This window comes from Megalops cyprinoides, chromosome 15 (genome assembly GCF_013368585.1).
Source record: "Megalops cyprinoides isolate fMegCyp1 chromosome 15, fMegCyp1.pri, whole genome shotgun sequence".
NCBI lineage: Eukaryota > Metazoa > Chordata > Actinopteri > Elopiformes > Megalopidae > Megalops > Megalops cyprinoides.
In genome coordinates this window covers 26800219-26812671 of record NC_050597.1, presented here as the reverse complement: position 1 = coordinate 26812671, position 12453 = coordinate 26800219, and the positions used below count along the sequence as shown (strand labels likewise).

At 44.5% G+C, this 12453-nt stretch overlaps 1 protein-coding gene across 3 annotated transcripts in view; it reads right to left on the bottom strand.

Moving 5' to 3' along the window:
- gbf1 (golgi brefeldin A resistant guanine nucleotide exchange factor 1) overlaps positions 1-12453 on the bottom strand; it is a 95713-nt gene that overhangs the window by 33619 nt on the left and 49641 nt on the right. For all 3 annotated transcript variants that reach the window (XM_036546134.1, XM_036546135.1, XM_036546136.1), the window contains exons 4-6: positions 11633-11764; positions 684-802; positions 125-233 (exon numbers count right to left, since the gene is read on the bottom strand). In XM_036546134.1, the coding sequence (XP_036402027.1) occupies positions 125-233; positions 684-802; positions 11633-11764 (360 nt within the window). The remainder of the gene's footprint in view (positions 1-124; positions 234-683; positions 803-11632; positions 11765-12453) is intronic.

Sequence of the window (12453 nt, the reverse complement as noted above, 5' to 3'; positions counted from 1 at the left end):
AACACGCTGGCTGGCTGATTACATTCCTGAATAAAAACCCACCCAAACTTTAACCCACCCCTCCAAACCTATGGCCGCGCCCTGGGCGGCAGCCATTTTGCGTTCCCTCCGCTGGCAGACTCACCGCTCAGCCTCATCTCGAAGCAGATGCGGAAGCAGGACTGCATGATCTCGCACACCGACTCGTTGGTCAGATGAGCTCCCACAGGCGTAAGCAGCAGTGTCCTCAGAACCTGACGGGCCAAACACACCTTGCGTTACTGTGGTCTCCATTGCCATCATTACCGTCACAGGACAGGAGAGGTGTGAGAGGTGTAAGCTTCCAATGGACGTAGGTGTTACAGTCTGCACACAATGCTGTTAACCTACACAACTGAAATATTGCAATATATAAAATTATACACTTAACCATATTTTTTTTATATATTGACTTACAAAGCAAACATATAAGTACACGTAATAAGGCCAGCAGAACCATAACACATACAGAAAACAAAAGATCACATTCTGCCACAGAGTGCTACAATATCCACTGTAATCAAAATGTCAGCAACAATGCACAAATATACATATATACATATATATCCAGCAACAGCAAAAGGAATTATGTTGAATCTTCACTGAGAATTTGATTTTAAATTAATGTAACTGTGTGTTCAGGCTCATTGAGCAGTGTGGCGTACCTGCAGAATTTTCATGAGCACCACTTCATCACTGGCAGGGTCCGTCCCCACAAATCTGGCGTGCGTCACGGCATCGGCCATGTTCTCGATCCCTTCTGCCGCCCCCTCATGGTTGGCATCTGCAGAGGACAGCACATCACAGCTACTGCTCATTTCCTATTTGAGGTGTGCAGCATTTTTAAGGTTAGTCCTTATTCTTAATGGCTAACCTTCCCCACCCTCTGACCATTAGACTGATATGTAGTTGATTCGCTTTGATTATCAGGTCAAACAATGCCTCGTGTGGACTGATGGGTCTCTGACAACCTGCAAATGCAAAGGAAGGAAAATGGTGTTCATTTCTCCATAACTCACTATTGCCACTTCAGAAGGCCCTGCCTGCACTGCATATTACTGGTTTAAAATACAGGAGTGGCCTACTGCTGATGTGAGGACATGGAGATACTCAGATGCAGGGCAGTCCAGAACATTAGGGAAAGAGAAATAAAGTAAGGACAGTACAGGGAGATCGAAAGCTCACTTGCTGCAATATCAGGGTCCCGCTGCAAGACAATGATCAGATTTACTCCTGGGAAACTTTAAATTTCATCAGGTTACCTTAAAATGCCAGACAGAAGTTTGTTGTTTTTAATCGCCTGATCCAGGACCATGGCGTAATACTGACAAAAACGCAACAGCTACATAATGGGAACAGACAGACAGCCTTGTTTATACCCAATCCTGTGCAGACCAAATTGGGGACATTAAGCAGGCTGTGACATCAACACAATGTACCTATGTGGTTTTAACAGAAAAAGAAACAAAAGCTATGGTTAATGCTAGCTGAGGTACAAAAAGGAGAGGATATTAACTGGGTTCATTTGTACGTTCTACCTCATGAACTCATTGAAAAGCAAAACACATCGAGCTGCTGAGATCAACATAAATGCTGAATTATCTAAAAGTCTAATGCTTGAGATCCGCTCTCATTTCATGGAAATTAGGCAGCGAGGGCCTCCTTTAAAATGAGGAAGCAAACCAGAGCCTGCAATGTGCTGATGAGGTGGCGTCTTTGCAAAATGCCTGTTCAAGGGTGGCAGGTAAACCCGGGGATTAGCGAGAGGAAGAACAATCAATATTGCCTCCACTCCCCAGGTGCCTCGTCGGGCCGGCTTTCCAACATTTGACCCGCAGTCACAAAATACACGTCCGCCTTTAGGCGCATGAACCCCCCCCCTTCGCACCACACCCCCACCCGTTGCTGTAACGCGGTCCACGCAGAAGGTCCTTCAAAGCCTGAGATCTAATCACCAGATGTGCCCTTTTGTGGGAAGGCTGGCAAATTGGCTGTCTAGGCAACCGGGCCTGTGTTTTGAAACCCAAGCCGGGGCAGATACCGGCGTGGAGCCAGGCTGTTTTTCTTTCCCATCGCTTTAAGGGGCATTTCATTAACTAATAAGCAAGGCCCGCCTGGGAGAGACAGAGACAGACAGAGATGGGGGTGGAGGGAGGGCAGTGAGAAACCTTTCCAGGTAGCCTGTTACTGGCGCAAGCATTGCAGATCCTGAGTGTTACAGAGGGGTTGGGTCCTCAAAAGAACCTGGGTTCAGTGTCACACTCTATCTTTCAGCTGCAAGTCCGCTGTAACTCCTGACGCAAACTATAGCCCTCCATGCTGAGCTCTTCCTGCAGCCGTTCCCTGTTCCGAACTACCCTTCGGGATGGGGGGGGGTATAGAAGCAGTGTCCCATCTGGGTTATGAGAGCACAAATTGCAGGTCAAGAGTTCAGCACCCTGACCGCTAGTCGACACCGTCACCGAGAAGCAATGTATGTTGGCTTTACGAATCAAAACGAAGGTTCCTTGATTGGGTTTTTTAAATATACCTGTGCAATGTTTTCAAAATAATTCTGTTCTACATTAGACCAGAACACATTGCTAATTTTCAATTCGTCACTACGTTTGATCTGTAAACAAATCTGCTAGTGTATCAAGCGTAAATCGATTTAAAATTCTGACCCAGGGCTGCCGCAGCCTGCCTCCTTTTAAGAGCGCACCGCCAGCTGCTTAGCTAATTGCAGCGAGTTTGTAAAAGGACACCACATTTATACTACACAGCATAATCATTTTAAAAACAAAAAAACTGAGCTTTACGACTTGGGTGGCACTCCTGGGCAGGGCAAAAACAGACAAGTTCAACACATCTACTCTCCATCAAAATTAATTCATTTCAATTTGTTTACAACACTGGAATACTGATTTCTACAAAATGGCTGTGAAGACAATTAATTACCAATAAAAACACCCAGTGGTACTTAAACTAGACAAAATGAATTTTATATCAAATTGAAAGGTTATAAACACAAACCTACAGCTGGTTGCAACTGTGGAGCAACATGACGGCCTTTGTGTCATCACTTTAAATATGTGTAGCGTCTTTTCTCCACTGCATCCATCCTGGCAACGTGAATTAATTCTTATTTCAGGCCAAATTCCCCAATCTGGCCATCTAATCATCCTGTAGTGAGTGGCTAACACACCCCGCCCCACCCTCGCCTCAGCAAGAGTTCTGCTGTAACCTGGCTGCCAAACAGGTGCCAGGTGTGCGCTCCACATCGGGGCAGTTGAGGCAAGTCACCTTTCCTTCATTACATAGATGCAATTTATTACCACCCATTATTATTGTTCCATCAAATAATGGTTAACAAATACAGTAATACAGTAATATTTTAGTCAAAAGGCAGCCTGTAACTAAAGGTAGTCTACATTTTAAAGTGGATGAGAGTGAGCCTGTGATTTATGCATACAAATTCTACTCAGTGTTTTCAAAAATTCATTAACAAATCGAGTACATTGTTGTAAAGTTAACTTTTCCCAATCTACAAACTTTTACATCAATGTGGTGAGAGAACAGACATATCAAATTGCAGGTGTACATTTTAAGTGTGTCAAAACCGCATACACTACCACGGAAGACACTGCTTTCTACATCACCACAATGGTGCTACTTTCAACAACTGTTAAATGCTGAACGTCTGATAATATGCAGGGTAACTGAGGTAGGGGGACTTGACAACGCTGAGAACATAAAGGAAGTTACTGCATTAAGAGTTTAGAGGGGCAGAGTTTTAGGGAAACACTGGCAGAGTTACCCATCCCGTCAAACAGTTGCCAGGAAAGAATGAGGGCTGTCAGTGGACAGGGGAACGGCATCGTGGGAACACGGCGGTCACGGCGCTAACCGCGCGTTGCCACCGCAGAGAGCCCGGGGCCCGCAGGGCCGCGCTGGAAAGCGACTCATCCTCGCAGAAACCAGAGCCGCGGGGTATCCAGTAGAATGTCAAAAGCGATATAAAACACTAATCCCGCCTTGGCAGTGCCTACAGAGGCGAGCCTCAGGACCATTGTTAAAATAACACCCAAGGGGGTGGGGCAGGAACAGCTGTCCTGCAGTAAGAGGTTAAAAAAAGAACATTCGGAGACTGTCCCATAATCAAAGTAACTGCCTTTTCCAGGGCGAGGAGTAGGGTTTCGGCATGCTTTGGAGAAGACTTTGGGAATCGACCCTTGAGGGAAATCTGGACGTCCGGATGCAGAAAGGATTGCCAGACGTCTATTTGAAAGTGACTCCTAGAGACATTTTCTCTGGTTTTTCAATGCAATCTGGTTCAACATGTTTGCTCAATTATTGCATTTGCCCTGCACAAAAATAGAATCACCACTATCAAAAGTCTCCCTTCGCCACCTGTTGTTTTTCGTGGAGAAAAAAAAAAAAAAAAAAAAAAAACCTAAAGGAAACCACACTAGATATTAAGAAAACAGTCACCTAGTTGTCATTAACCATTAGAAAGTCTCATTTTTTCACCCCTAAAATGTAGAAGAATCTTTCTCTGCTTGTTTGAAAGAAGAGGGTGTGTTTCAGAGTAGGTTAATTGCTTTAAGAGTCCTGCCTGGGCATTTGGAGGCAGAGCTGAAGAGAAGGGGAGGGGTGGGGAGATCTGTCAGTGCGGGGGGCTCAGAGGAGCGGTTTCTGTGCCAGCAGACCTCAGGCCAGAGACGGGGAGGAATTAGCCCTTGCTAAACGAAACGGGAGGGGGATTTTCTCCCCCCCCCCGCCGCCAAGGACCCCCCAGCGAGTCTGGAGGTCGGGCCCGCTGCAAAACGCAGGGCTGGGTCCGATATCCAGCGGGAGACAAAGGGAGACCGTGTGGGTGGGGCGTCGGGAGTGGCTCGCGGGAGAGGAGGCCGCGGTGCGCCGCCGCTGACGAGCCGCGGCCAGCATGCTACGAAATGTGCAGAAACTTGCACTGAACCACTTCCGCAGCGCTAATGGAGAAAAGCGTTCTCCTTTCTTTTGACAGACACCGGTTTGAGAAGCTCCTGTGCGTAATTACCAGCTTGGACTTCTGTTATAATTCCTGACTGCACCCACAAACAGCCAACTAATTACTAGGTTTAATTACGATGGGTTGAATTTTCAACCTGCCTTTTTTGCAAACAGCCAGTAACACGAAATAGTGTTCCCGTTTACATAGCTGGTGGGACTCGAGATAGCTGGTAACCACAAGGCTTCGGAGCTGAATGCCTGGTCACTCTGAGCTATGATGTGCGAAACACATTAGCGCATCTTATCCTGATAAAATCTGCCCAAGGGTCTCCTTCTGAAAGTAAGGTTGAGCGCATACAGAGACAGTAACCTTTCCCGTATCAGTCATGGATTAAAAAACTACAGAGAAGACAAGTGACAAGATGTCTATTAAATGGGACAAATGTGAAATGAAATGTTAGTGACATGTGAAAAGCATGCATACAGCCATACTTTCTGTGGCCTTAAATTAAAAATTTACATTTTTTAAGCCAGTTTTGAGCAAAATCAGGTAATGGTGTTGAATTATGAATCTAAGAATGATGAAGAAAGAAGAAACAAGATCAAAACAATCGCTTCCCAGTTGTTCTGACTTTAGAACCTAACAAATTCAGTTACTGTTACATTTTAAATATTACTGTCACATACCTTCAGCAACACAAAAAATACAATTTTATTTAAAATAACATTTCAATTTGAATGACTTAAAATGCTGTAAATGGTTAAATATCTTAGAATTTGATACTGCATTTCATCTTAAATTATTTTACATAGCATTCTATTGCCATTATCACTGTTGTTGAAGGAATCTCAGATTCTCTAAATCAATCAAATGCCCTAGTTTCACCAATCGCAAAAGTGACTCAACATGAAATTTGAGATGAAATGATGTAATTGTATGAGTTTATTACAAAATGAAAACTCAAAAACGGAGAAGTAGGAAATATAGTTCCTACAACTTAGAGTTACATGAAATAACCTACAACTCCATCCAAGAACCTTTCTAATTAAATCCAACACTATCCATAATTTAAGAGGATTTACACACTACTGCTAAATACGTGAAAGAAGTTCTATAAAAAATAAACAGCATAAACAAAGTATTCATTATTATAGGATCCTAACATGCATTCCATCTGTAAAATGTCACAGACTGTTTCAGGAAATGAGAGACGTTTGTTTTTCATTTGGGCCAGGAGATGGCAGTATTTAACAGCAGCATAGTTCACTTCTCATCTTGTGCAACTAGCCATTTGTATAACAGCTTTCTTATATAAAAATCATGTTTTTTCCCTATGGCTTTTGTAGTATGACTGGTCACTGAGCCATGTAGCCCAGTAACCCCAATTGTTTCCATGTAATCTGATATCCGTGCCATCTGATGAGGTCAGTCCAAAACACTTCCATAATAGTGACATAACTACTGTTTATCCTACAGTCACAGGGCGCGTTACTTAACAAAGACACTTCAATCTGGGAGTGAAAGAAAGATAACGTAACAACCAGTGGTGGACTGAAATCAAATTAATCGGTAATTGGGACTCTTTCCGTTCCAGAATAACCGAGATGAGCGCTCACCCTCTCTTATGTGGGGTTATGGTTTCGTATGTCGTGTCAGCCGCTGGTGACCTGCGCACTTAGTTTCTTTGCTAACATCCTCCTACTGGGACCTCTGCTGAAGGGCTTACTGGCGTGTCCTGGTTAATGCTGACAGCATTATGGGTGTAATGGAGAGCCTTTGAGAAGGCCAGGAAGGACAGGGATCGGGGGGGACGGGGGGCCTGCGAGCTTGGGTGTGTGCCCTTTCTGTAGCCCAGGCTCCTCGCGGCGGGCCAGACAGGAGAGCAGGGCGGTGGTTAGGGCGGACAACTACTTTTGTAATTTCAAGTAAGACGCACAAAAATACATGTACTTGTAAAGGTTCCTTTGTACTAGTTCAAATAGTTTTGTAGAAAAACAGGCAAAGTATACAAAAAGAAGTTCCCCTGAACTGAATTCTAGTTTAAACAACCTGGCGAAACGGGCAAAACGTAGGGCGACGTCACCCAGATGCTAAGGGTGTGTTACAAGCGCTGTTCCAACACACACAAAACCCCTGCCTGCCGGTGTCACGAATCGCATCGGTATGTTGGACACGCCCACACCCTGCCCACTATCAGGGCTGAAATTAATGAGAAACACTGGGGCGGTGACATCATGCATTCTGATGCCTGGCAGAACGTCCCGGCCGCATCGCTGCGCTTCAGTTATTTTTATGCCTTTTCCTTGGGGCTGGACTAACAGGAACGGTATCGATTGTTTCGATGTGGCACACAGAAAAATATTCCAGAGCGCACACAAGGCGTCAGGCCTTCCATTGCCTTTAATACGGACGGCGGAATGTGCCGCGATGCTTTTGCAACATGCTACCCAACCTTCTGCACTTGTGAAGCAAAGCAAAGGGGTTGGCAGTGTAGCACAGGGGGTTAGAAACCGGGTGAACCATGAGGTTGTGAACCATGAGGTCAGATTCCCAGGTGGGCCACTGTGCCCCTGAGCAATGTAGTCGGCCTTATCAGATTTTTGGAGTGGATCTGCCGACAGTAAACGAAAGTAAAAAGGCAGGACTGAACATGGCCGCGGATAAGAGCATGTACAAAGCAGTAACACAAAGGTACAGCGCTCTTGAGACGAAAGGCGAGGTCGAATTGACCTCACCGTTTCCATCTCACAGGTCTCTGAAATGACAGCAAGGAAGAAACCAAGTATCTGTAAGGCTGATCAGTGTGAGCCCTTGCTGCTGCTGCTGCTGCTGCTATGAGGGATTCACTTCACTGCAACTTCACTTGCACGGCTCCATGCTGGTTTCTGTCGCACCGGGTGAGCAGGCCCGTGAGTCCAAGGCAAAGCCACCGATTTGATTCCGCCCCCGGGCCATTAATTTGCGCTAATGCCCGCGACGCTAATGAACACTGGGCCTGTCAACTGGTCATTTATCAGAGGGTGCTTGTTGTTGACTGAGGGATTACAGCGAGGCAGATTCAATGACTGAAATCCATACACGTGCAGCATTAGCGGCTCGGCTCGGCGCGCCTCTCCTCCCGAGCGCGGCGGGCCGCGCGGGTTCCGCGCCGCCTGAAGGTGCAGCGCGCGCGCTCAACTTCCCGCGCGCCGTCGAAGGGCCCGCGCCACCGGCGGCTCCCCCGACTTTACAAGAAGACAAAAAGGCGGCAAAAAAAAAAAAGAGCGGGACCAGCACTTCCTTTGTTGGCGCGGGGTGGGTCACGGGGCGCGCCGTGCCGAGGCTGGCTTCATGTTGACAGGCAGCGCGAGGCAACCCTCTCTCCGCGCGGGTAACTCTGCTTTAATTCCATGAGAAGGTAATTACTCGCGCCGCTGTTTTTTTTTTTTTTTTTTTTTACCTAGCCGCCACCCCCCCCCCCCCCCCTTTTTTCATCATTCTGCTGGAGGGCCCTGGTCTTGCGGGCCGTCATCGAACCCGTTTCCATGGCAGCATGTCCCTTTGAACCCTGCTGATGAGATACAGGGGGGTTTTTTGGGGATTAGGAGGCAGATTTTCTCTTTGGAGTGACGGCTTGGTTCCAGGAGGCAGCTCCTCCAGTGACTGTCAAGGGAGGTGCGATACGTGGCGATGTGTCGGTTTATTTGCTGGCCATTAATACAGCAGCCAAGTTTTGTTTTTTTTTTTTTTTTTTAAAAGCTAAATACACTGCTAAAATATTGTTTTCCTGTTTCTATGCTTTTGTTTTGAAAATAGGGGGAAAAACAGTGCCACATGGATTTTCCAATGATCTGCTTCATCAGTGTAAGTGCTCCCATTGCCATTTGAAGGATTTCCATAGGCCAATCCTCAAATTACGAATGTTCGCTTACTCGGCTGTGCATGAATTGGCACTTCTGTCAGTTGAATTCAGGGGGATTTTAGCATCCGACCAACTACTGGTGTTACCAGCACGTCATCACATCAACGATCCAAAATGAAAATATGAGGGGAATTAAATATTCTGTGAATTCCTACGACTCTTATGCAATGCATGATCCTAATTTGCACGTACAGATGACTGCAGGCACATCACAAGGGCAGCTGCAGATGTGGATTATCACAGCTGTAGCTGCGAATTATCTTCCGATGAAGAAATGCCTAAACATGAAAATAAACTAAACGTGGCAGAACGCAGTAAACCACACTCTGTGTCTAATAGCATAAACACATGCGGAAAGCCCTGGAAAGAGCAAGGCGTGCAGGGCGCCATGGAACACTTCCTGATGAGCAAACGGACAAATATATCATGAACAGGAGGAGGAATTTCTCAAAAATATATGGATCGGGGGGGGGGTTCTGTTAACTGATCAGGAAGCTACGCGTGAAACAACCCTGTAAAATGGGAGGAAAAGACTGCAAAATCATGAAAAACCAAGTGCAGTTGTAAAGGGTTCCTTTACAATTTCCCCAGACTGCAGAATGGGTGTTTGTCTGAAATTTTGTTACCACCTGTACAGAGAGTGATATTTCACATCTGATTATTATTTTTACTGTTGTTGTTATTGTTACTTATTTTTATTGTAGCCACCTTACTTACAGCTTCAACAGTGTTGCTAATGCTGACTAAACACAACATTACCTACTTAAAATAAACATTTTGGAGTACATAAAGCAGTTCACTATGAGTATACAAATCATATGAGCTGTGCATACACAAAGTAGAAAATAAAACTTGAGAAATAAATATAGCTGGACTGTGTTCTATTGCTTGTAACAGAAAAAAATAAGTGAAAGCTTACATTTATATATTTACTATTCCACATGGTTAAGGTCAAAATACTCAGCTGTTACACCATGTTAATTCCCCCACACCCCCCCCCCCCCCTCCTCCATTTACCCTGAAAATTCATTTTTATTGCATGCTCGGTTTGTTATTTCTGTCAATGTGTCTCAAGGAAACAAGAAAACAAAACGAATCCAAAATCAAGAAAAAAATAAATTGAGAAAAAACAATTTCACAGATTCTTGTAAACAGACATTTCGCTAGGACAGAGAAGGATGTAGCTATTTCAAGCAGGGATGTAGTTACTCAAGGTCACGATGGATTTCTTATTTTGTTTTGCAAAGAGTGCAGCTGCTTCAGTGTTGGAATACTATTTACTCAACAACCTCAGCTATTTAAGAAAAACAAAGGGAACATCTGGTAAGCCATGCTTATTCCACACATTCAGTTATGACTGGCAGAAGATTGCCATATTTCCATGATGAGGCTTCGCAACAGGATGTGCTATGTGTGGCAAAACATTGCTTTTTATACATTAGTAATGAACTTTGTCATTCCCGGCTTACATTCAGGAATTTGCCCTGAATACTGATAACAAGGCACATCAGGTAGCACTGTTGTGTTTATAAACACACAGACACGTTTGCACAAATCCTTAATGATATTTTTCTGCTATTATCTAGCAAAGTTACAGCTATTACAGCTAAGCAAATGTGTGTGTGTGTGTGTGTGTACATTATATATATATATATATATAGTGGATGGATGGATGATGATGGATTTAATGATATTACCATGATACCATATGCTCTCATTAACAAGAATAAAACACTGGACATACTGCCATTTTCCTGTTTCAATTGAATTGAAGGTTTGCGTTTACCTGTACAAGTACATAACTAACCAAAAACAGCTCAGGGGGAGCCAAATTCTCTTTAGAATCTGCCGGGATTCTCTCAGTCCTCCAAGTAACATTACGACCCTAATGCCGCTGCCCCCAAATAACTAAATGGTGGTTGATCAGTCTCACAAACCAGACCAGAAAAGGTCATTTGATCCAGATAAACCAAATTCACTCTCAGGGGGAGGGAAGAACGGACCACGACAGCTGCACGACAGCTAGTAACAGTACCATGTCATGTTGCTGGTGAATGAAGTAAATCTCCTCCATCCCTACTCAGCCAAAACTTAAATAAATGCATACTTAGATAGTGATTAACATGATTCAAATATGATGTATGCGAAAATGAATGGTGACAACCAGTAACAGTATGGCACCCTGATTTTGAATTGATTAAATTGATTCAACTAATTTATAAGTTTAAGCTGTAGCTGTGTCTGTATGTGTCTGCACTCAGAAGAGAGCAATTTGAAGTGGTGGTGATCCAGTTCTGACTTGGGGTCTACTTCTCAGTCATTGCGTGAAAGCAAAGCGCGGTGACCCATACAGACCTGCTGTCGTGTCACACGATCTGCTCACAGCAGTCTGGAGGTTAGCAAAGCAGCTGGGCACGGAGACTGGGAGGGCACTAGTTTAAACACTACACACTATACCTATGTAGCTTGATGTCTATAGAGTAAACACGGTTCCCTCACTCAAATTTGACAATACAAAATAACTCCCTGAAATTTAGATGGGCAAATGAAAAACATCACTAGATTTGGGGGGAAAAAGGCAAGCCAAATGTGTGATGAAAACAGAGATTTGAAGGTTAACAAACAGCACGAAAGTCAAACCATCATTTCAGTGTACATTGGAAAAACTGGTGTTTTTTGTGACAGGACATCGGTGAGACACAGAGATCATCGCTCTTTGAGGTCCGCTCTGGTGTGTTTACCTATGAGGCCGTAGGACAGGAACTTGTTGACGGAGGTGAGTGCCAGTCCCGTGATGGGTCCGGTCGTGTCTTCCGAGCGCACCACCTCCAGAAAGGGCCGCAGGAACACGTTGGGCTCCACATCCGACAGCTCTGTGAGGGCAGGAGAAGAACGGCTCGGTCAGCTCCGTGACTTCCCTTCATGACTGCGCATGGCGTTTTAGAGCACTGAGCCTCCACAAACGCTGTTTTAAAGATTCAACCAGCAAGACACCGAAATCTTTACTGAACACTTTTTTTCCCCCGTCACAAAAAAATTCCACTTGGATATCCATTCAGATAAAACTTGAAGGCAATATTTCACCAATACATACAGTTCTACATACTCCTGAGGCTTGGATTTAATCAACATATGTCCTATGACTCACAATTAAATTTGGTGTTCCTTTTTGCCTTCAAAACACAGCTCTGCCAGGTCACCAGAATTAATGTAAAAAATGTTGCATTGTGCTGAAAAAAGTATTACTTTTATTAAATCATGAGTCACAGTTTGGGACAAATGCAGATTGAGTCAAGGTCTGAAGCTCCACACAGGTGATTAACATTCAGTTGGCAAGCCAAGGTGAAGTCTGTATTGAATACTTTTTTAACAGAAATTCCACTTGAGCATTCTGTCAGGGGTCATCTCAACTACATGTGCAGGTCAGCACTTTGTTTTGGTAATAGATCTATTCTTTGCCAAAATCCAGGAGCGTACACTGTTAGGATTACACTGACCTGACAAGGGGTAGTGGAAAGCCGCAAACATGACAAGATGTGTGCAAGAATCTTATCTAAGTGGT